We start from the raw sequence: 24,446 nt of genomic DNA, 5'->3' as shown, positions 1-24,446 counted from the left end.
AATGTAGTTTAATAGGATTATGTGGCATGGCTCTGCCATGTGCAGCAGAGAACTATACATGAGTTGGAAATCAGCTCCTGACATTCTACTGTGCCCCAGTAGGTCTGGACCATCTGACCATGGCATTTCAATTGACTATGAGGTTGGAGCTGTCCATCATGCTCTGTGTTATTTTATATTAATACCGATTAGAGAACATCAAAATTTTTAGATTGTATCCTGCTATCTTGAGATGGCATCCTCTAGGACGTAATGTATATACTTACTTAATGGCATTATATGTATTTTTTTCCCAGTAAGAAAAATCTGCAGACTTGGGAACAGGGACATTCCCCATATATCTTCAATCCTTGTAAAACACTTGTATAATTTATGCTTTCTTTTCCCACAACTTCATGGTTCTAGTTCTGGAACTGCTTTCACCAGTGATGCAGTAAGAATTCTATTAACCCTAAGCCATCACTGCCACTCAATCACTTTGCATTTTTCTTTCTTAGAGACATGAAGGCAAGGAAAGGTGTCACTGTCTTGTAAAAGGTAATTTACCTTGATCATCAGAAGAAGTAGTAATGCTATACAGTGATTAAGTATGGTCATGGAAGGTTTTTGTTAATCCAAATTGAAATATGGAATTGAACTATTCTACTTCTCAGGTGAAAAAAATGCCTTGAAAAGTATTACAGAGATGACAGTGAAGAAGAAAAAATTAGTGAAGATGAAGGCATAGCAATAACATTATGCAAAATGAAACATGAAAAGAATAAAAATAATTTTATTATATAGTTCTCTTTAAAAGGTAAATGACAATACACAGTGAATATAACAATATGTTGTTGAATTTATTATCTCAATAGATAATAGTACTCATTAATATAAAACAGCATAAACAGTAGAGCTGAGAGAAGGAAATTGGAAGTACAATGTTATAACTTTCTTACATGATACCTGGAAAGATGTAATATTGAATTTAGACTGTGATACATTAAATACAGTATGTATTTATAACCCTAAAATAAACACCAAAAGCTTCAAGAAAAGAGATAGCTAAAAGGTCAAGATTATTACTATGAATAAATTTAACTCAATAATACGTATAAAGAAAGGAAATATAAATAACACTTAGTATCCAAGAAAATACATAAAGAAGACAAAATTGGAAAAAACAGATGAAACAAATATAAGAGAAAAAGATGGACAGTTTTAACTAAACTGTGTATATCTATTATGATATCTGTAAATGATGTAATAACCTATTTAAAGGCAGAAATTATTGTATTAGATAAAGTATATGTTACATTCAAGAAACCATATTAAAAATAAAGAGCCATATAGATGAAAAGTAAAAGGATAGCAAAAGAAAAACTATGTTAATATGTTACTATTTAACCAGACTGTGTTGTCTCAATTTACTACTGTAATGTAACAAATTACCCCAAACTTAATGGCTTAAAATAGCAAAACCATTCTCATACAATTCTTTAAGTCAGAAGTGTGATCCAACTCTTACTGGGCTACACTCAAAGGGTTGGCAGAATTCCATTCCTTTCTGGAGACTATGAGAGTATCTGTTTCCTTACCTTCTTCAGTTAAACCAAAATGAAGCAGAGAATGTGAAAAATATAAATAAATATAAAACGTGACAAGAAAGCAAATTTTAATCCAGTCATATCAATTATAATCCTATTATGTGTGTTTTTCATTTTTTCATGACTATTGTCATGCATTTACACACACACAAACACGTACACATACAAACACTAGAAGACATTCTATTTTTTGTACAGTCAGTATTCAGTACATATTTATTTACATATAACAATGTATTTGACAAGCTACCACATTTCTCTTTGTGGTCTTCAAACATACCAATTAATAAAATCTTTGTGCCCTTGTACTTGTCATCTTCTCTGTCTAGAATTTTCTGTTCCCAGGAAATTGCACAGGCATTTCTTTCAGGTCATCTGGATATCAGCTAACCACCACTCAACAAGACCTTGCTTAACAGTCAAAAGCAAAGTAACTCCCACCTCCTGTCAAACTCTATCACACCGGTATTTTTTGTTTGCTTCAAAGCACTATCTCTTTTGGATATTATGGATTTTTTTTGGTCAATTTAATACTTTAATCTGTTTTTATATACTTGAATATAACCTCAAGAGACTTGAAATCTTACTGCTTTATTCACATACCTAGAATACTGCCTAAAAATTGGAATTGCTTAATAAATGCAGTATTTCCTAAAATTATAGAATCACATAGTGCATTAATGAATAAGTGATTTAATTAATTCCAACTAGACTTTCTCCTTTGTTGCATGTCTCATTCTTCTATTCCATTCAGCAAACCACGTGACGACTCACTAACCTCTTCATGGAAGCTTTCACTTCCTGGTTGCGAAGGGTATAAATCACAGGGTTCATCAAAGGAAAGATCACTGTGTGAAAGAGAGAAACCACTTTGTCAGCTGGGAGGGCTCTGAAGGGGCGAGTGTAGATGAAGATAGCAGGTCCAAACATGAGGAACACAATGATAATGTGTGTGGTACATGTGGAAAGAGCCTTGTTCTTGCCTTCAGAGGTGTGTCCCTTCACACGACAGAGGATGACAGCATAAGAGGCCAGAAGCCCCAGGAAGCACAGCAGGGTAAGCAGGCCACTGTTGGAGACCATCAGGAGCTCCACCACGAAGGTGTCTGTGCAGGCCAGCTTGATGACCTGTGGCACATCACAGAAGAAGTTATCCAGCTGGTTTGGGCCACAGAAGGGCAAGTGGAGGATGAGGGCTACTTGTACAATGGAATGAGTAAAGCCCCCAAGCCACAGAGCCAACAGCAAAGCATAGCAGACTCTAGGGTTCATGACAGTGGAATAGTGCAAAGGATGACAAATGGCAATATAGCGGTCAAAGGCCATCACAACAAGAAGGAACATCTCCCCTGCCCCAAGAAAGTGCAAGAAAAAGAGCTGGATGATGCATCCTCTGTAGGAGATTATTTTCTTCTCTGAGAGGAAGTCCACCAGCATCCTGGGAGCCACAATGAAGGAGTAAGATGCATCCAGGAAAGCCAAATTGCCCAGAAAGAAGTAGAGGGGGGCTGTGAGGCCAGGGTCTGATCTGATGGTGAGGATGATGAGGAAATTTCCAGGGAGGATGATGAGGTAGAAAACGAAGACTAGCACAAAGACCAGGAGTTGAGCATGTTGAGACTGGGTCAGACCAAGGAGGATGAATTCTGTCACTACTGTGCTGTTCCCCCTCTCCATCTCGCTTTGGTTTGCAGAATAACAAAGAACAAAGTATGATCTGTTATAACCACCTTTTCATCTACTCCATAGCTCTTCTCAGATAAAAACATTTACCACTTCCGGCACTTGCCTGACAGAAAAAAACACATGCCCATATCTGTCTTATGTCTTGAGTTGACCTTTCTACCCTTCATTTCTTGATCCCTCACCCCCCTCCAAGACATTCTTCTTAAAACCACAGTCTCATTCCCATTTAACCATGTGCCTCTATGTAATGTGCTTCTCTAGGACTCTGGGCTACTCTGTTTGAGGTATAGTTGAAATTTCCTGATTAAAACAAAACTTAATCATTATTAAATTTGTCAGGCTTGTTGTTCTTTAGGCTAGTGGTGGTGCACTGTCTCTAATGTCTACAATAGTTGTTGGGTTTTGATCACTTCTCATTCCTATGGACCAAAGAGCTTTTGCAAATACTTCTTTTCTCGGTTCCTGTAGACTCCATCATTCTATGCCTCCTTTTCTAAATGTGTTTCTTACTTGTTCCTATCACATTGTTCTGCTTTGGTGTCCTTGTGCACCTTTATTCCATAATGATTTAGAGTCTCAAACAAGAATCCTACATTCTCCTAACTTAGAGGTTTTCCTCTAGTTACACTCTTGGTTGGGTCCCCATCCTGAATCTCCTGCATACCCTGTTCTTAAATCCTAATTAATACTAACTCAGTTTTATTTACTCACCATATATCCATAACCTCTTCTTCCCTAAGATCTCAGAATGATAGCCAAATGACATCCTTCCCCCAAATATTTCATGTAAAACTTATCAGAATATACAAAGTATTGTAAATCAAAGCATGATAGAATTGTAATTGGCCATATAGAACATATAGCATGATGTACTTTTTGGACAGATGAGAAAAATAAAGGAATTGTAATTAAGATGTTAAGTTTTGCAATGTCTTCTTCATTCTCATTTGCAAGTAGTAGAAAAAAAATAAGAAGTATGTATGCTTAGTTTAAAATGATTAATACATTATTAATCAGAGTCTATAAATTGGTGTTAATTAATTATAATATTGCTTGCATAAATATTTACCCTTTCAGGCTGTAATCTGGTCTAAATAAGAACTATTTAGAATTATATTTGTGGTTATTTTCTAATTTGTATGTTATTATAATAGTAGAAACATACTTTATAAATAAATACTCATATATTTTGCTATCTGTAGTTGGTACCATGAATGATTTAGAAACAAAAGATTGCTAATTGTAACAATATATTATAATGTGACATATAACAATATTTCCATTGATTTTGATATACATGTAATAGTTGTTTTTAAAATATACTATGGAGACAATGTAATATGATTTGGCAATAAGAAGGAATTGCATATCATGACATGCTGCAATATGAATGAACTCAAAAACATTATGCTATGTGAAAGGACCCAGTCACAAAGGACTGCATATGTACAATTCAATTTATGAAAATCTCTAGACAAGGCAAATCAATAAAGACATGAAGTAGAGGAGTGATTGCCTAGGACTACAGCATGGTGGGGAGTAAGTGCTAATATGAGTTTTCTTTTTGGGGTGATGAAAATGCTCTAAAATTTATCATGATGACGGTGCTTGCATAACTCCATAGATACATTTAAAACCATTGAGTTATGCACTTTAAGTGGTAAATATTATGGTATGTTGATTTTATTTCAAGAAGTCGTTTTTTAAGTGCTGTTAAATGTGGTGGGAAAAACTGGAGAGAGAAAAAAATTCCCTATTGAAATTTCACAAGAATTTTTGATAGCATCCTCAGAAAGAGAAGGTAGGATGGGGGGGGGGGGGGGAAGGGGAAGGACTAAAGAAAAATCAACCTTAAGAAGTCCGTATAGGAAATTTAGGCAGTATACTGGTATTTTAGGGCACAATTATTAGGAAACATCAAAACATGTGATGTTCTTTGTGATCAGTAACATTTGTAACTAGCAGCCAAATGTTATAGAAAATGAATTTATAATGTGTACACATGTTTGTGCAGACATATTCACATAGGTATCAAAACACACATAGTGAGTCTAAGAAAGAAAACAAATGAACAAAGGGGGAAAAAAAGAGGGAGAGAATGAGAGGCAAACTGAGAAATAGAGCCTTAGCTATAGAGAACAAACTGATGGTTACCAGAGGGGAATGGGGGTGGATGGGTTAAAGTAGGTGATGGAGATTAAGGAGTGTACTTCGTGTGATGAGCAGCTGGTATTATAGTATGTACGTGTTGAATCACTATATTGTACACCTGAAACTAATATTACACTGTGTGTTAAGTGACTAGTATTTAAATAAAAACCTTAAAAAAAGAAAGAGGAGAAAAAGTATCTTTGGTGTCCTTGAATTTAGTTTAGGAGTTTCCTTCTGTCTTTTAACCACTTAGACACCTATTGGTCTCCACATTTCTTTCTTTCTTTTTTTTTTTTTAATTTTTTTAAATGTTTTATTTATTTCTGAGAGAGAGAGAGAGCATGAACAGGGGAGGGTCAGAGAGAGGGAGACACAGAACCGGAAATAGGCTCCAGGCTCTGAGCTGGCTGTCAGCACAGAGCCCAACACAGGGCTCGAACCCAGGAACCATGAGTTCATGACCTGAGCCGAAGTCGGACGCTTAACCAACTGAGCCACCCATGCGCCCCTCCACATTTATTTCTTACTCTACCTATACAAACCTGCTCTTAGGAAAGTATAGCACCTTCTACCTATTAGGTTTTGGCACTTCCAGGTAATCACTCATAGTTATTTCATGTTTTGGGGTTGACGTTTCGAGATACAGGGAGTATTCTGAGAGTTACAGTCTCCCATTCTTTTCTCAGTATCCATCTCTACTCCCTGTTACTAACAGATTGAACTGCATATCACTTCACTTCTTTAATCTACTTTCTTCTCCCATTCTTATTTATATACCTTATATTCCTGTGATTCTCAAATTGTGCTCATCACAGAGATTGAGGACAGTCACACCTCTGATGGACATTACTCTGCATAAATTGGTTTCCTGAAAGGAAAAAAAAAAAGCACCAAACAGTGACTCTTAGAGGCACAAGCTTTTGCTGTAGTCAGATAAGGCAAAGAAGTATTGTCAGTGTAGGCAGATCAGGATATTTTCATCACCCCATCCTTCCTTGTTATTTCAACTAATAGAAAAACACATCTGGCATTAAAGATGCACAGGTAGAGAGGGAGCTGGTACTTAGCCCTCTTTTTCAGAGTGCAGACACACTGTGTCCACAGCCCACACTTAGCATGCCTGGATTCCAGCTGCTGTCACGCCATCTCTTGGAGCCGGGTACCTGGGGACTGATCACCTTCCTAGCATCTCCTTCATCTCTTCCCTTTCATTTTCTCTTCCTCCTTTTTTAAATTTTTCCTATTTATTCATTCCCTTCCTACTAATTCCCTTCCTACTAACTCACTTTTTCAAATATTATTTTTACATTTGCCTTATCATCTTATTTTATTTTTCTTGTGGTTTCTCTTCACAGAGCCCTTGCTTTTCCTTTTTCATTGCTCTTTCTTGTCATGCCCTTTCTCTCATTTGCCCACATTTTCTTAGTATTAAAGTATTTTCACTTTGTTTTGTGCACATTTTCTACTTCATTATTTTCAATACTTGTCTTTCCATTAATTCTTAATTCCATTAATTCTTGTCTTTCAATTAATTCTGGAGAAATAGATTGCTTTTCTCCAAAGTAGAAGAAGTATGGTAGGTGCTTCCTAAGTGTTCCATTCCAATGGATTTAACTTGCTCTTCACTGCTAAGACTTCCTTCCTGAACATTATGTTTGTTGAAATTTACTTAGTCTCAAACATTCATTAGTTACTTCACGTTCTCTCAAATATTTTGTCTAACTCTTTCTGGTAAAAATAGTGATTTATCTTTGTGCTTGAAAGTAAATTTCCTTAAAAACACCCCTGACAATATGAATCCATTTAATGAAAGTTTGAAAATGACAGTGTGTTTTCTGACACTACATTCATAACCTTTTTCAAATTATTAAAATGTATTCTTATCTATTTCTATGAGTTTTAAAAAATGTGAATCAAGCTGAAGAACATAAAAAATATTTAATCAATACTAAAGTTGTGGATTATATAAAACTTTATTCAGTTGCACAATCTTTATTCAAACAATTATTTATCGATTCAATGGGATGGCTATATTGGATAATGGAAACCTCAGTTGTCTTTTAATATTTTCAGATTTTAGATAGCATCATGAATGTTACAGATAGAACGCTGCTTTGGAAATTATTCTCTTATTAAAGTTACTATATCTATAATTTGGTAGCTGTAAAACTTATGCAAATCATTTAGTCCTTTAAAATCTGAATTGTTTTAGGCACCTGGGTGGCTCAGTCAATTAAGCAGCTCACAGTTTGTGAGTTTGAGCCCCACATCAGACTCTGTGCTGATACCTCAGAGCCTGGAACCTGCTTTGGATTCTGGGTCTCCCTCTCTGCCCCTCCCTACTCACACTCTGTCTCTCCTTCTGTCAAAAACAAATTTTTTTTAAAATCTGAATTTATTTAAAGTATAAAGGAGAAATAATATACCCACTCCCCTGCAGAGGGTTGATATAAAGATCAAATGAGTTGATTAGTAACCATATCACATTTTCACAAGCTGAACTAAGAAAGCACTCCATGGTTAAAAAAATTCTAGTAAAAAATGCTAAGTGGACCCTGTGTTAGTAGATTTTTGTGTCATGTGCTGGAGTTAACTCCAGAAAGGGTGACTACTTAAATATGAGTCATTTCAAGGTAAAAACTTGTGTTGTTTCAAGGAAGAGTGCAAAGTTTTCTTACCTAATTCAGCTAGGATTGTGAATCAAGTCTTTCTTGTTTTAAGATCCCTAACTCTGAGCCATATGTAGTGTATGCTGGGACCATACACAGGAAAATTAACTCATGCCAACTGAGTGTGGAAACCAAGAGGTTTGCAAACTTGTGAGGTTGTGAAGTTTGTCTCTGGACTCCGCCTACACCTTTTGACTTAAAATTCCTGATTTTCATTCTCCCCTTATCTCTGATTTACCATGGGGAAAACCTAGTCATTTGTGTGATGTTCAAATGTAAGTCTAGGTGGTGAATCTTGCTAAGATATTGGCATTTTCACGTCTTTATAATAGTGCAATTAAAGATTTTAGCCCCCTTAATATAATACTATTCATGAGGAGGACTGATAGTAGGTATATTTGAGTGACAAGGTAGAAAATGCTATATGTCTGAATTTAGATCTTACCCTTTGTCAGTTTCAGCAGGATTATTTTCTCATGCATTTTAAGGCAGCATGTGTCCCAGACAGATAGTATGACTTTTTTTTTTTCCTATTCTTCCTCTCCGTTTCCTTTAAATATGAGAAACAGCCAAAAATTTCACCTCCTTAAGGCTCCACTACTACTCTTAAACAAAGGGCCATCCTCTTCCTTCTGATGAAAAGGAGATTACCTGATCATTTCTGAATTTTCCCTTTAATATATATCCTCATGGTAGGACATCATAAATTCTGAAATCTGCTCTCTAATTTATGATGCAATGGGGAATATCATTTGGAGTTTTACAGCTACCATAAGCATGCAGAGTGATTCCAATGGGAATTATTAGAATGTCAAGTAGAAATAGAGGACATTTTAAGGATTAAACATATTCAACAAGTGTGCCAGCTAAGTAAGGCCCCACTGGATCATGTCATAATTTTAAATTGGACATTTTAACAGTGACAGCATTAATGGACTGCCACACATGCTTATTAAGCATAATGAAAGAAGTAAGCCTTGGGAGGTTATTTTAGATTTTTTTTATATAATTCATGTAAGTGATGAGAAGGCATTGGTGTTTAAAGAGGTTAGTACTGAGACTAAGTTAATGGTGAGTATGTTACTATGTGTATATTTTGGGTGCAAAGCAATGAGGTAGAGAGAGGATATATTATACTCACAAAAGGTTTTTCAAAAATACTTCTTCTTAAGTAAGAGAACTTCATGGTGTCTTATACACTAGTTCTTTTGATATTAGTATTTATAGTTATTCACTTTTTTGAATATGTAATTCCTGTGTTCTGCCAAAGCAAAATAAAGGTCTTTCTGTTTTCCAATATAGAACATTACATGAAAGAAAAAGTATTTAATCATATAAAAATCCACTTAATATCATTTCTTTGTTATACATTAAAAGGGAAGATAAGATAAATTTGAGTCATATTAAAATTAAGGTAACAGGGGCACCTGGGTGGCTCAGTCAGTTGAGCATCTGACTTCGGCTCAGGTCATGGCCTCACAGTTTGTGAGTTCGAGCCCCATGTCAGGCTCTGTACTGACAGCTCAGAGACTTGAGACTACTTTGGATTCTGTGTCTCCCTCTCTCTTTGCCCCTCTCCTGCTTGCACTCTGTCTTTCTCTCTCTCAAAAATAAATAAACATTAAAAATTTTAAATTAAATTAAGGTAATAAACTTAAATTTTACAAATGAATTAAAATATACAAATGTAGTTTCGTTCAAATTTATGTCCAGTTCAGCCAGAGGTGGAGTGGGAAATCATGAAAAGTAGAGAGAAAAGGTAAAGGGATGGAGATAATATTGTTGGGAGTTTTTTCCTATTGAATTTGTGCTGCAAATAAATAACTTCAAATGAATGTCATTTTGCTTCTTGAAAGGTAGGGTAAATTTCCAGAAAGACAGAAAGCTAGAAATATAAGATAAATGGAAAAGAGAGAACAGAAGGAAAAACATGACAAGACACCTATGGGAAAAATAGGAGAAAAGATAATGGGACACAGAAACCATGATCACAGAGATACATGTAACACAAAGCCATATGTACAGATACAGAAAAAGAATGAGGCAGTATGGATGGTTGGGAAGAGAGGGAGCAGAGGGGCAGAGGAGAGATAAGAGATCTTTGGAAATATGAAGTCTTTTGCTTTTGTTTGTTTGGTTTTTTTTAATTACAAAACTCCCAGGATCTCACTTCCCATGTACTGTAATGTTTTAGAATTATTTAAAAGTAATATAGAGATCTTAGCTAGTCTACAGAAGGCCCTTCCTCTTAGCCGAGAAAGCTTTTTCATCTTGGACAATTTTATAGTAGTACAAAGAAAGATGTGTGTGTGTGTGTGTGTGTATCCATGTGTGTGTCCATGTGTGTGTTTTAAGAGGTGTATCTCAGGATAACTTGAACTAGTTTACTACACAAGGCATCCAGTGGTGCTGAAAATATGAGACTGGAATTCATAGGACAAGATTATACTCCTGGCTCCACCCACGATAGTTGTTTCTTGGGAAACTTACAGATTCCTCAGATATCTCCCAGTCAGAAACCATGGAAAGCAATTTTTCTTTTATAACATGTTGTAAGTATCTATCGTTTGGAAGACTTAGTATAAGGATGGGTCAGCAATTCAGCACTGGTTACAGTATACAAGGTCCTTGGTCTTAGGAAGTTAACATTCCAGTGGAGGGAGCCAGTCAAAGAGCAAAGAATGTAGGTTAAAAATGTCAAAAATGAAGACTATAACAGAGTGATATGTTGGAGAACTAATGGGTACAAGTGGAGTGTTCTTTTAGATTGGATATTAGAAAAGTCCTTTTCAAGGAGGTGACATTTAAGCTGAATAACCAGATAAATGGGGAGGTCTCAGAGAAGGGAGAGACAGGCAATGGGAAGAGCAACAGCAAAGACCATGAAGGTGAAAGAGCTGGTGCATGGAGGAACAGAAAGGAGCCCAGAGAGGTGAGTAAGTGGTGGGCAAATGGAGGCAAAGTACAAGGCCATGTCAGAGAGGTAGGCAGCAGTTGGACAGGATATGGGCATGTAGTCATTCTTCTACCTGTGTATTCACAATTACAGTAGGGCTTTTGTAATCTGAAGGTCACTGTGGCTACTATGGGGGAGGGGATTTGAAGGAGGCAAGTATAAAAGCAAGAACAGTTTGAAGATGTTGCAGTACTATGCACAGGATAGGTTGGGGACTTAGTCTGGAGGAGGGTGGAAGAAGGAAGTGGGTAGCAGAAAGAATAAAGAGAACTTGACATACTTTTTTATGGTGGAGTCATTGGACTTGGTGATAGACATAATGTCTAAAAAGAGGAATCAGGATAACTGAAGAATTTGGAGGGATTAACTGTAAATAACATCACTGCAGTTTAAAATGAGTTTAGTAGAGATGAGATTAGTAACAGGAAAAACAGGAAATATGTATGCATAATTACATTTTTTAAAGGTAAAAAGCTAAGTTAAGTGAGAAATCTTCCCGTTGCAGTCCATCATCCATAACCAATTCTCATCCTACCAGAAAGGAAACAATTGATTTCTTGTGTAAATTTTCAAAATAATGACCATGTAAGTAATATTTATGTGCATATTCCCCTCTTTTAAACATATATTTGAAATATATCACACAATATATGGCTCCTTATTTTTCACTTACAGTATATCTTGGGGAATTTTTTGTGTTAATGCTTAAAGTGTTTCCTAACTCTTTATATGGCTGTTTATTATTCAGTTTGTTAATCTATAACTTTAATTTTTTTCTCCTAATGTGGAAAATATAAGCTATTTACAAATTTATTTTTGGCTGTCCCAATGTGTTCTGCAATAATTAAACCTAAATGTGTCACTTTTTGAATGCATGAAAGACAAGTCCTCAGAAATATAGAGGGTCAATATTAGTGTGTGAATACATGTATTTGGCGTTGTTTTCTGAAATTTACTGAGTTGTAATTTATGTACAATAAAATGAGCAAATCCTCAGTATACAGCTAGGGGAATTTTTGAGCATGTAATTACCTTCTGACCATGACAAAGAACAGGGTATGGAATATTTCCAACATATCAGAAAATTTCCTTGAAATTCTTTCCAGCCAATTACATCCTTGGAAATAATCATTATTCTGAAATTTATCAACATGGGTTAGTTTTGTATGTTTTTGAAAATAATATAAATGGGACCACAGAATATATATTGTTTTGTGTCTGATGTTTTAAATTTAATATATATTTAGATTGATCCATGTTTCTTACTGCTAAATATTCCACTTTCTAAAAATATAGCAACTGAAGAGGCTTTAGAGGGAATTTAGAATTTAGAGGGAAACATAAATAAAGGTAACCAGAGCCTTCCTGTATAAATCTTTCCATGGACATTTGCTTACATTTCTCTTGTGCACACACTTACGAGTTGGGTTCCTGGAGAATAGGGTCAGGATATTTTTCATGCTTGAGAAATGGCTCTGCGTCTCCATAGTGGCTGATATATTACACTTCTACTGTCAATATAGGAGAGAAACAATTGCTTTGTATCTTCACAACAACTTGTATTTTTAGTCTTATCTAAATTTCACAATTCATTCAAGTTAGTGTGTAGTGGCATCTCGTGGTTTTATCTACACATCCCGATGAGGAATGGTAGTGAGGAACTTTTCAAATGTTTGCTGTTTGGATATCATCTTCTGTGTAGTGTCCTCTCAAGCCTTTTGCCGAGAGGACTCTGTATTTTCCACTCTGTCCTTACAGTCCAATTTAGCTATTGCATTGCCAGAATAATTCTCTGAAAACTTTGTACATATCTTAGGAAACTTTTTGTGTATACTTCATACTCCAAAACCCACATCCATAATTCTGTCTGAGACCTATTTCTCTACTTTAAGTGTGTTTAGCTAATGTGGACAAAACCTGTAGGATTCTTGAAGATCTTATTTTCCAGCCAAGATTCTACTAGGCACTGTCTCTAGTGTTTCTGAAGACTTAACAAAGGGGTTTGGAGCCACAGTATTGATTTATTCTTTATTTTAAAGCTGTTTCTTACATGAAGTTTTTATTTGTTTGTTTCTGCCATTTGGAGAGACTGTCATGGGCCATCTACATTTCTTGTAGAATCTTTTGAAAACTGATTTCTTCTTAAGATCTCTCTGTATTCCTGCACTTTATCTCTCAAAGGTCAATATAATCATCTGGTTCTCTTAGCATTCTGCCTAGAATACTCTTGATCCATATCTCTAAGGAAATTTATACATTTTAAGTTTTACATTTTTATTCTGAGGACAGTGTCATTCTTGATTTTGAAAAATCAACTTTCCATTTTTTACAAGATATAATTGCCAGGAGCCGCACCGGCTTCTCTGGATGGCAGTCACAGCAAGGAAATGACAGTGTTTGCACAGCTGCTGCCATGAGAAAGGAAAACTGGTATCTCTTTCTGCTACTACTGGCTCATGTTGGAAATGAGCCTGCTGGTATTGACCAGGCCTCACAATATTCCATATCAGACCCATATTCTGAACACAGATACCTCATAAGGAAAAGCATATTCCTGCTTTTAGATGAAAGCACTGTGGATGATTGTCAAAACGCTCTTCCTATGGGCCTTGCAGATCCAAGACTTAGATAATAAAGGGGGTTAAGAACACAAGAGTTACAATTGAGCCTGGCCCCGAGACAAAGAGCCTAATTTAAAGTTAAAGGTACAGATAAGGGCAAAACATAGTTACTACATATATCTTTGGTAATTGGTGAAGCATAGCAGTCCCTTCCTCAAGGCCTATGTTCCACAAACACCCTCCCTTACACGGGCAACTGGGATGAGGATAGATAAGAGTAGCTAAAACATAAACCCAGGTGCAAAGACTGACACATTTAGGGCCCCCATGGTAGTTTCCACAAACAAACCAATTCAGAAACATTCATTCTCTTGAGAGCCAGACAGAATGACTCCTAGCTTATCTATATACAATTTAACCTATATGTTATCCTGTTTTTCACTAAGAACATCTTAGTATTTTCTTGGTCAGGATAATTCTGCAATTGATATCTCAAAAGACCTCTAATTGTAAGAAATTCCTTTCTCTGACTTCATGTTGTTGCTGAACCTTTAAATAAAGACACCAAAACCGACAGGACGGAGATGCCTGCCTGGTGATCAGAAAGAATCCCAGGCCTCTCTCTCTCTCTCTTTTGCCAACACTGTGCATCCTTCAGGGACCCCTGGACCAGCCAGAACCGGCCTCCGGCATATAATAGAAACAGTCTACCTTTTATATTCAGGTTAACAAAGAAGGAATGACTAGGTAACAATAAATTTTTTCATATTTTAGACAAGTCATAATGTTTTTTCTTTTTCTTTTTTTTTCTTTAGAGAGAGAGAGCATGAACAGCAAAGAGGAGCAGAGGGAGAGAGTGAGAATCTTAAACTCAATCTGATGACCATGGGAACATGACTTGAGGCAACATCAAGAATCAGACTCTCAACAGACTAAGCCACCCAAGCGCCCCATTGAGTGTTTGATAGTGTAACACAGTCTGTGACTTAAAAATTTTTAATTTAATTGTAAATTGCTGATATTGGAATCAGGAGAAATCATATCTAGGAAAAAAAGAAAATGGCGAGAGGAGAGAGGGAATCAAAAAAGATTTAAAGAGGTGACAACCTAGGAGACAGGTGAGTTGGTTGGTAAGTTTGGCGTTTCACTGGCAGATTTTGTAGCAGGGGTGGAGGCAGCAGAGCAAACTCCAGGAATAGCTGTGCGGTTGTTCTCTGATACCTGTTTCCCCCAGACTACCCTGCCTTAATGGAGCTTCTACTATGGCCATGTTGTCCGGGATTCAGGCTTGCTCACTGCTTCTAGCATTCAGAAGTTTTCTTCTATTACTGTTCATTTTAGTTCCCGAATCCATGTTATTTTGAACTGGGTAATACTTCATTATTCTACAGTTATGTTTGTTCTTGTTTAATCCAGATGAAAATTTTTAAGAAAATAATTGCTCTGTAATAACAGTGCACTGGTTCTGAAGAGCATATTAGGCAGTGGTCTCTTTCTAGTAACTTTAACCCTTGTTATATAAAATATAGGGTGACAAAATAAGTCGAGGTCCAGCTTGCTTAGATCTGGAGATTTGATGTTAAGCTAACAGGACAAAAATAGACATCATCATTTATTATTTATGTATATATGGTTTTTCTTCTCTCTCTCTCTTTTCTTTCTCTTTTCTTATTAGATGGATGTTTGATCTTATGGAGAAGTCAATTGTTTTATCATTTCTAGGCAAAGAAGTGTCAATTCAAAATTTGGAAATTATAACTCAAAATCAGCCTTCCAAGTTCTTAAAACAAAAGCCATGTTACTATTGAGGAAAGAAACATGTCATAATAGAAGATAATTCAGTGTAAAGGAAAGAACCCTTTGCATTCCACATTGTACCTTGAGAGGCTAACTTCTCAGTTAAAAACTAGAATACTTTTAGATAAATAGAATTCTTCTTATGAGTCATTCATTTTTATTTATAATAAAATTGTGATGGGAATTTATTTCCCTGAACGGCTTGACACATTACCTTGTCAAATAAGAAGACTAAAGTTCAGCTGAGTTGTATGCAATGACCTATGACTTTAATGACTATGTTCCTCTGTTTGAACTGAGATGACGTGTACACTTACAGAAACATGGAGACTAAAAGTCAAATGTTCTAAACTACATTTTAATTTGTAAGATATGGTCATCCATTTAGGTGTTAGTGCCAGGGGAAAAGAGATTAGGTGATAAATAATTTACTATAAATCATTATTTTGCTGAAAGGAACATATAAATTGGAAGATACTATTAATTATAGTGCACTGCTAGTTTACTTTTAACACACGAGGTAAAATTAGGAAAAAAGAGGTCCACAAAATTCAGAAGATAAACAGATTTAAAATTTAAAAACAATCAAATGGCAAGGTATCTGTTAAGCTCAGCCAAACTAGAACCTTCCCCCAGGTGACATTTTACCTTGGCGAATGTAATTAGACATTGGCTGTAAGGACTTATAGCTGGCTAGAGACTCCACAAGGGAGAAAAAAGAAAAGGTTTCTGGTAAGTAAAAAAGCAAGATATTGTTCTATGATAATATTATTTCTATATTGTGCCACAGCATTTTCTTTTATTACCAGTACTGGTGATAGTGATGAAGTTTTTTGGGATGATAGTGAGGCTCAAGGGGTCCAGAGCCAATGCCAAGAAAGATGTCTTTGGTGCAAAAAGGTGATTTTATGAAAGCAAGGGAACAGCACCCTTGGGCAGGAAGAGATGCCCTGGGACCCTGAGGAGAGACTGGTTATATACTATGGAGTTGGGGGAGGTAAAGTCCAGGGGAAGTTTCCAGTAAGATTTTCATATGCTAAGGAAGACTCCCAGAATATGGAGGCCTAACTATTGTCAAGCTAAGGTTGTTTTCCCTCTAGCAAACCATTAGCATTAAGTCAGTAGGGACTTCCTGGGGAAAAGGTTCACTCTGCCATCCTCAAGTATTTGTCAATGGGCTGCAAGTTGTAAGGAAATTAAGTTTTGCCTGCCATTTTCTTCTGCCTTTGTTTCCCACAACAACAGGACACCATCTGAAATCCTACTTTAAACCACTTTATTTGTTTCTGTTATTTACTTATTTTTAGTAACCTATTCCTGTTTTTAATTCTCTTTATGATATGAGAAATATCTTGCAGGTGTTAAGATGAAATGATCTTAAATTTATAGATTGAATGTTTTTTCATGTGCATGCATCTATGAAGCTACTTATCAAATTAGAAAACATTTATCACATAAAAATTTCCCTTGGGCCCCTTTGCAGTAAATACTCACAAAAATTTCCCTTGGGCCCCATTGCAGTAAATATTCACTGTTAGAGTTAAGGACTGTTCTCTTTTCTATCATTAAATATCCATTTTATCTATATTTAAATTTCATTTAAATAAAATTATACAGTATGTACTCTTTTGTTTTGAGTGTCTTCTAACATAATGTTTTAGAGATGTATCTATATTGTTGAGTATAGTAGTTTTAAAAAGGTTTAAAATTTTTATTATGGAGTAGTATTCCATTGTGAATATACTTCCGTCCCATCCAGTGTCTATTTCTTAGATGGCCTAAACTAGCATAATTAGTATTAAGAGTGGTCTGAGAAAACAGGTGATAAACAGGGATTGTGCTTGGTTCAATCACTGTCTCGTGTGCAAATAGAACTCCATTATGAGTGGTATTTGAGACACAGACAAGTGCTGGCATTATATAGATGTCTGATTGCTCAAGACTTTAGTGGTGGCGGGGCACCTGACTGTCTCAGTCAGTGGAGCAAAGTACTCTTGATCTTAGGGTCATCAGTTGAAGCTCCACACTGAGCTTGGAGCCTACTTAAAAAAATGACAGCAAAAACCTAAAGATTTCAGTGGTGGTGACCTGCGGAAACATCTTGTAGAAAAGGGATGCTATTGCAGGTGAATGATTCAGGCATTCAGTATTTTGTGTGTGTGTGTGTGTGTGTGTGTGTGTGTGTGTGTGTGTGTGTTTAAATGTTTATTTATTTTTGAGAGAGAGATACAGAGACAGAGTGCGAGTGGGAGAGGGGAAGAGAGAGGGAGACAGAATCTGATGCAGGCTCCAGGCCCTGAGCTGTCAGCACAGAGCCTGACATGGGCTCAAACCCACCAACCGTGAGATCATGACCTGAGCCAAAGTTGGATGCCCGATGGACTGAGCCATCCAGGTGCCCTAGGCATTCAATCATTTGTAAAATAAGGGGAGAAAAATTCCTATAAATAGAGGAGTTGTTTGCTTATTGCTAAGTTGTACTGATGCCTTGGAATAATACACAGAAGACTAGAACAAGCAGTTATAAGTGTAGGGACATAAATAACTCTTTTGTAGCTGACAAAGAAATCTTTATCTCCTGTAGTAGGAATACTTTAGACAAGGAGTAGACTAAAGATCTGACAAATACAAGTTCAACAAAATATAAACACTCAGGCAATGCATGTGTGTTATGGTAAGGTCAAGGCACTGGAGGGAAAAATCTAGGACCCTGAAATCTGGCATGAATACATCTGGACAAATGCCCCTTGAAGACTTTGGCTCTGGAGACTCCTTCATTTTACTAAGAGCTAGAACTTCCTCTTGCTCAAGGAAGTTTCAGAGCCTTTTCTCTTATAAGGCAGCAAGTGACCCTGTAGACCTGGCCCAAGTTACTCTCCAGTGAGCTAACTAAAATCCCAGAGTGACCCTTGGGACACTGGGCCTGATGAAAGAGGAAAGAGACCTACATGAAAGCAAGTTCAAGAATGAGCTTTCATGTATGAGCAGGAGCCACGAAACTTTAAAAGGGAGTATTAAAGTTACACATTGTTCTCTTGACCTTGGTGAGTATCATTATAAGAGTTGTTTTACTTTTCTGTGAGATAAATCATATACCTCCATTTTATTATGGTCAGTTCCTGAGGGTTTGTCTTATTCCTTTATTTGGAACATTTGGTCTCATTCTCCATTTTCCTCAATTTTCTGTGTTGGTGTCTGCACTTTGGACAACGTGGGCACGTCTTTGTCTTCACAGATTGGTCTTGTACAGGAAGACATCCCCACCAATAAACCTGGCCAGGGTTTCTGGGGGAGAGGGGTTTCTGCAATGTTTTCTCTCCCCAGGAAGAAGGCTACTTCTTGGCAATGATTTTTGTTTTCTCACTCTGTGCAGAGCTGGGTGGAGTATGTAGGGAAAGCTCTGACATAGTCCAAGCTGCATCTCTATTCTCCCCCAGCTAGTTAGACTATGCTAGAACCATCAAAGCTTCGGGATTGGTGAGAGAGATGCTAGTTTGTTATGAAGCCTGAGAAGTTAGGGTGCTGGATGCATGGATCAAGTCCTTTACCCTCCTGGGAGAAGTTGAAAGCTGGAATTTTTAAAAATGTACTCACTTGGTGTTGAACAGTAAGGAAGATCAATGCCATCTGCTAGCCCAAGCTACTGCCTCTGTTCTCTCCCAGACAGCCAGACTCTGCCAGACCTGTCAGAGCTCCAAGACTGCCAAAACATAATCAAGTCTTCAGGAAGGCCCCTCTGTAAAGCTGGGGCACTGAACATATGAATCAATTCCCTCCCTCCCCTTGGTGAAGCTTGGAGCTAGTATGTCTTCTCTTGATCATATGACACTGTGACAGGGAGGGGCTGTGGTGAGAGAGTGTCCTGAAACTCCTTAATTGCTTCATTGCACCTAGTTTTGCATTCTCCTGGGGGTACAGGAGACTTTTTCTTTGTTTTTGATTTTTCTAAAAAGGAATTTTTCCATAAATTGATGTTTGTGTATTTGGGAGGGGAAGGAGGGATTTCAGCCATGCTGCTGATGTGGCTGTTAGCATTCAAGTATTGATGCGTGCTGCCATCTGGTTGACTCTTGAAAACATTAGGCTAAAGGAGAGAAACCAGTCACAAAAGACCACATCCTCATTCTCCTCTCCCCACACCCAGGTAATCATCAATCTATTTTGTGCCTTTAAAAATTTGCCTATTGTGGACATTTTATACAAATGGACTTATGCAATATGTGGTCTTCTGTGCCTCTTTTCTTTGCATTGTCTAATTTTTCAAGATTCATGAATGTTATACCATGTATCAGTACTTGATTCCTTTTTATTGTCAGATAATATTCTATCGTATAGATATACCACCTTTGGTTTATCTATCAGTTGATGAACATTTGGGATTTTAAAAATTTGTTACTATTATTAATAAAGCTTCTGTAACCATTCATGTTCAGTCTTTTGTTTTTTAAAGCTTATCTGTTTATTTTGAAAGAGAGAAAGTACAAGCTGGGGAAGGGCAGAGAGAGGGGGAGAGAGAGATTCCCATGCAGGCTTCTCACCAGCAGCATGGAGCCCTACCTGGAGCTTGAACTCAGTAAGTGTGAGATCATGACCTGAGCTGAAATCAAAAGTCAGGCACTTAACTGACTGAGCCGTCTAGGTGGCTTAATATTCAATCTTTTGTGTAGGCATGTGTTTTCATTTCTTTTGCATACACATATTCAGAGTGAAATTGCTAGGTCACATGGTAACTCTATGTTTAACAATCTGAGGAACTACTAAAATTCTTTCCAAAATGGTGACACCATTTTACATTCCAACAGCAAGGTATGAGGGTTCCAACTGCTCTTATGTTCTCAACTCTCTTTTTGATTATAGCCATCTTGGTGTGAAATGGTATATTACTGTGATTTTCATTTGTATAGCTCTAATGATTAATGATATTGAGTATCTTTTTATGCGCTTATTGCCCATTCATATATTGCTGGAGTCTAGCTCCAGCTGGGTCCAGGGGTCGCTGAAGGATGGACAGTGTCGGCGAGGGAGGGAGGGAGAGAGCCACGAGAATCTTTCTGATCACCAGGCAGGCAAGTCTCTCCTGTCGGTTTTGGTGTCTTTATTTATAAGTCAAATGTTAACATGGCATCAGAAAATGGAATTTTTACAATGGATAGTTCTCTGTGATAAGATGTTTTTGGAAAATGTACTGAAACAGGTTTTACAGAAGTATTCTTGAAGAACTACCCCAATTATAGTGAGGTTGAGTAACTAAGAAAATAACAGGGTGTTCACATTTTAATAACACTAAGATTAAGTCATAGGTTTGTAGATAACTTTTATCGATCCTCATCACAGCTGCCAGGGTAAGGGAAGGTGTTTGTGGAACATAGGCCTTAGGGAAGGGACTGCTATACACCACCAGTTAACAAAGGTATATATAGTAACTTATGTTCTGCCCTTATCTGTTCCTTCTCTCTAAGTTAGGCTCTTTGTCTCTGGGCAAGACTTGATTTTCCCATTGTATGCTTTATGGCACTGGAGAGCCAGCCATACCTTTAAAGAGATTAGCTCATTTCCAATACATAGAATAGCCTCTTTGAGTGTATTTACCTTTGCGTCTAGTTTTATGATTTCTTGAATAGCTAGGGCATGAGAGACATTTTTGGTTAGTTGATTTACATGTTAAGCTGTATGAACATCTTGGACTAATGCAATAGTAGAAACAGGATTGTACATGTAAAGGTCAATCTTTTTTGAGTAAGGGTCATTAGCCTGTTCATAGCTCAAGGGAAAGTATGGAGGGAAACAGGACCTGCTGGAGACATGATGTCTGTTCCTATAAGCAAAAGAAGTTCCTTCACAAGGTGCAATCATCATACCAGGGCCAGAATAAGGGGACAAGTCACTTCCGATACCGATCAACAAGGTACCTTGGGGGTTGGTGCTCAAGCAGAATTAATTGAGTGGGGGTGGATATCAGTCGTCATCTGATTGGCAAGAGACCGTGCAAACTTGCTTTAACCTCACCAGGTGTTTTCTGGACTAGTAGGCTCAGAATGGCTCCCAACAGTATATCTTCTTTGGGGACCTTTACTCTTAGATCTTTTGTCTGTTTTTAACTGAGTTATTTGTCTTTGAATTCTAGAATTGTAAGAGTTCTTTATATATTCTGGACCCATATCCTTTATCAGATCCATGATTTCTAAATATTTTTTCTCCCATTTCATGATTATTTTTCACTTTCTCCTGACTATCATGTTTGCTGGGATGCTTTTGTTTCTTTGTTTTGTGATTTTTGGTTGTGAGTTTTTATTTGTAAAACCTTTCTCTGAGAGTTCAGTGTAGACTGTTTTCAAGGAACATTTTGGTTTTCAGTGAATATTTGTGTTTACTTTTGCAAATACCTGAGCCTACATTCTTAAGTAGTATGTTAAAATAAAATTCTCACTTTGAGGTATGGGAACATACAAAGAATATGATAGCAAACTCAATCTTTGTGAGTGGCACACTTATTTTCATCTACATCCAGATTCAAGCTTGGATAACTTTTTTTTTTTTTTTTATTGCTTTTGGCTTCCGGTAGGGAGGTTTCTTCTAATAATCTCTCTTTTTCAGAATCTGAGCACTTGGCATGACCTCTAGTCTGTCTCCATTCCTGTTTGGGCCCAAAGCCCAACAGTACTCTCTCAAATTTGTAGGCTCTCTAGGCAACAGTATTCAGTAGAGGTTCTCAGAGTGTGCAATGTTTCAGTGCTGGTTTATTCTCCTGGAATGGACCTTAAGCTTCATATTGGGCCTCAGATGTGATTTGTTTACTTTCCTTTAAAACCTTTAAAATGTATTTTAATGGTTATTTTAGATGATTCTAACAGTCTTAAATGTTTTGTAACCAGAGAGTTTTGGGACTTTGAGTGTGCTATACTACGGACACAAAAGTCTCATATAATGTTTAATCAGTTGGAGTATACTCCTATCCACCCCTGGATATATGTTTTACTTTATAAATGGCTATGATTTGTCTAATATAAGGTGAGCTATAATGTAAGACTGAGATTTTATGTTTACTGTGTAGAAATAGAATTGAATGTAATTTTTATAGCAAATATTCTAAACTTGCCTTATTCACTAACATTTGCCTAAAATTCTTCATGTATTCCATGTTCCTTTTCTTTAATTACAAGGTTCTCATCCCTGTAATTCAATTACTAAAATATATGAACAATATATGCCCTTATGTACTCTCATTTTTTAACAGATAATATCTCACAGTAGAAGTACATGTATTCCTTAAGGGTAGATAAAATAATTGCTAGAATATAGTTATTTCATAATTTCTTTATTCATTCAGTAGGTGTGTATGAACCTCTGTGAGCCAATATACCTACTAAATACTGAAGATACATAGAATCTAGAGCCTTAAGACAGAACTAACATTAACCTATAATTATACAATTCATTATTGCCATAACTTGTGCGAAGGATAGAAATTGTAGTGTGTTATAAATTAGTAAAATAAAGAAATCTAAATTGGCCAAGGACATATAGGAGAGGTATTCTAAAATGTAATATTGTGTCCAGGTTCTGTACTCTAGGAAGAAGTTAGCTGGGTGTAGAAGTGATGGAAGGTCATTGTAGATGAAGGAAACAGCCTGGTAATAGTCCTAAGTTAAGATGCCTGATAACTTAGAGAATTTTGAAAGAAAGTCAGTGTGAATGTAACATTATGAAAAGAAGTAGATTAGAGCAAAATTCCAGAAACAGGCTGGGTTTTTAAAGGCCAGTTAAGGATGAGAACCTATGTCTTAATGGCACGAGATAATTTTAGCCAGGGAAGAAACATTGAGAACTGCATTTTAATCACATCACTCCAGATGCTTATAGAGAGTGAATTCAATGGAGGAAAGAACTTATGCAGTGGTTTAGGATCAATAGAAAGCTGTTGCCTAGAGGAAGCAAGAAATGTTGGTGACTTGAATTGGGAGAGAGTACTTAAGATTACTATCAATGCTTATGGGATTCCCAGTTTAGCATGCACTGACCTCCTCCTCAACACTCACAACCAAATCAGATTTAGCTGATAATTGCAACAAGGATTACAAACTTATCAGAGGCAAATTAAACTGAAGTTTTATGTTAGGCACTTGGAAAGAAAAAGGTACATTGATGTATTGCATAAAAGCAAGAAATATGCTCCTCTTTTTATTTATTGAGGTTTGAAAGTCAACTGTGCATACTTAGAATATTTCTTGGAGCATTTGGTTTCAATGATGTAGTTCTACTGAAATTGTCCTTACATTGGTTTTTCCCCCCTGGTATCTCACATTCTCTCTAGTATTTTATATTCATTATACTGTCAAATTTAATTATTTTTCTTATTTTTTTCTCATTGCATCAAGAGATTAGATTCATATTTTTCCCCATTGTTCACATTATTTCAGTCATGATTTGTACTGGTCCCTCCTTTAAAGATACTATACATTTATGAATGTCATTAACAATCTATATCTATTAAAATCGTCTCTATTAGTATTCACCATATATTTTTCTATTTATGTCTTCACTAATAAATATATATTGAATATCTATGAAAACGTGCTTGATGATTTCAAATATCTATTTTGCTGTAGGTCACTCATTATTATGTGTTTTAACAGCAGTAAATGTGATTAAAATATTTTATTATTTTCTGCACTAGTTATGGTTCTGTACTGTTCACTCTAACATAAGAGTGAACCCATGTATTATATAGAATCTATTCAAATTATGTTAGCATAGTATTTGGAAGTTGTGTTAATTATATAGTGTTCAACTGGGATGCCAGGGTGGCTCAGTTGGTTGAGCATCTGACTTTAGCTCAAGTCATGATTTCAGAGTTCATGGTTTCAAGCCCTGCACCAGGCTCTGTGTTGACAGCTCAGAGCCTGGAGCCTGATTCAGATTCTGTGTCTCTCTCCTTTTCTGCCCATTTCCCACTCATGCTTCCTCTCTCTCTCTCTTTCTCTCTCTCAGATATAAATAAACATTTAAAAATTAAAAAAATATATATATATAGTGTTCAAGT

The 24,446-nt window shown here is 36.5% G+C and overlaps 1 protein-coding gene across 1 annotated transcript; it reads right to left on the bottom strand.

Moving 5' to 3' along the window:
* Positions 1-2,336: 2,336 nt before the first annotated feature.
* Positions 2,337-3,263, bottom strand: LOC144243902 (olfactory receptor 4N5). The gene has a single exon (XM_077779043.1). The coding sequence runs from the start codon at positions 3,261-3,263 to the stop codon at positions 2,337-2,339; it is 927 nt and encodes a 308-aa protein (XP_077635169.1).
* Between the last annotated feature and the right edge of the window lie 21,183 nt (positions 3,264-24,446).

This window comes from Crocuta crocuta, unplaced genomic scaffold (assembly GCF_008692635.1).
Source record: "Crocuta crocuta isolate KB4526 unplaced genomic scaffold, BGI_CrCroc_1.0 scaffold480, whole genome shotgun sequence".
In the NCBI taxonomy this organism is placed as follows: domain Eukaryota; kingdom Metazoa; phylum Chordata; class Mammalia; order Carnivora; family Hyaenidae; genus Crocuta; species Crocuta crocuta.
This window is presented reverse-complemented; position numbering and strand designations above follow the sequence as displayed.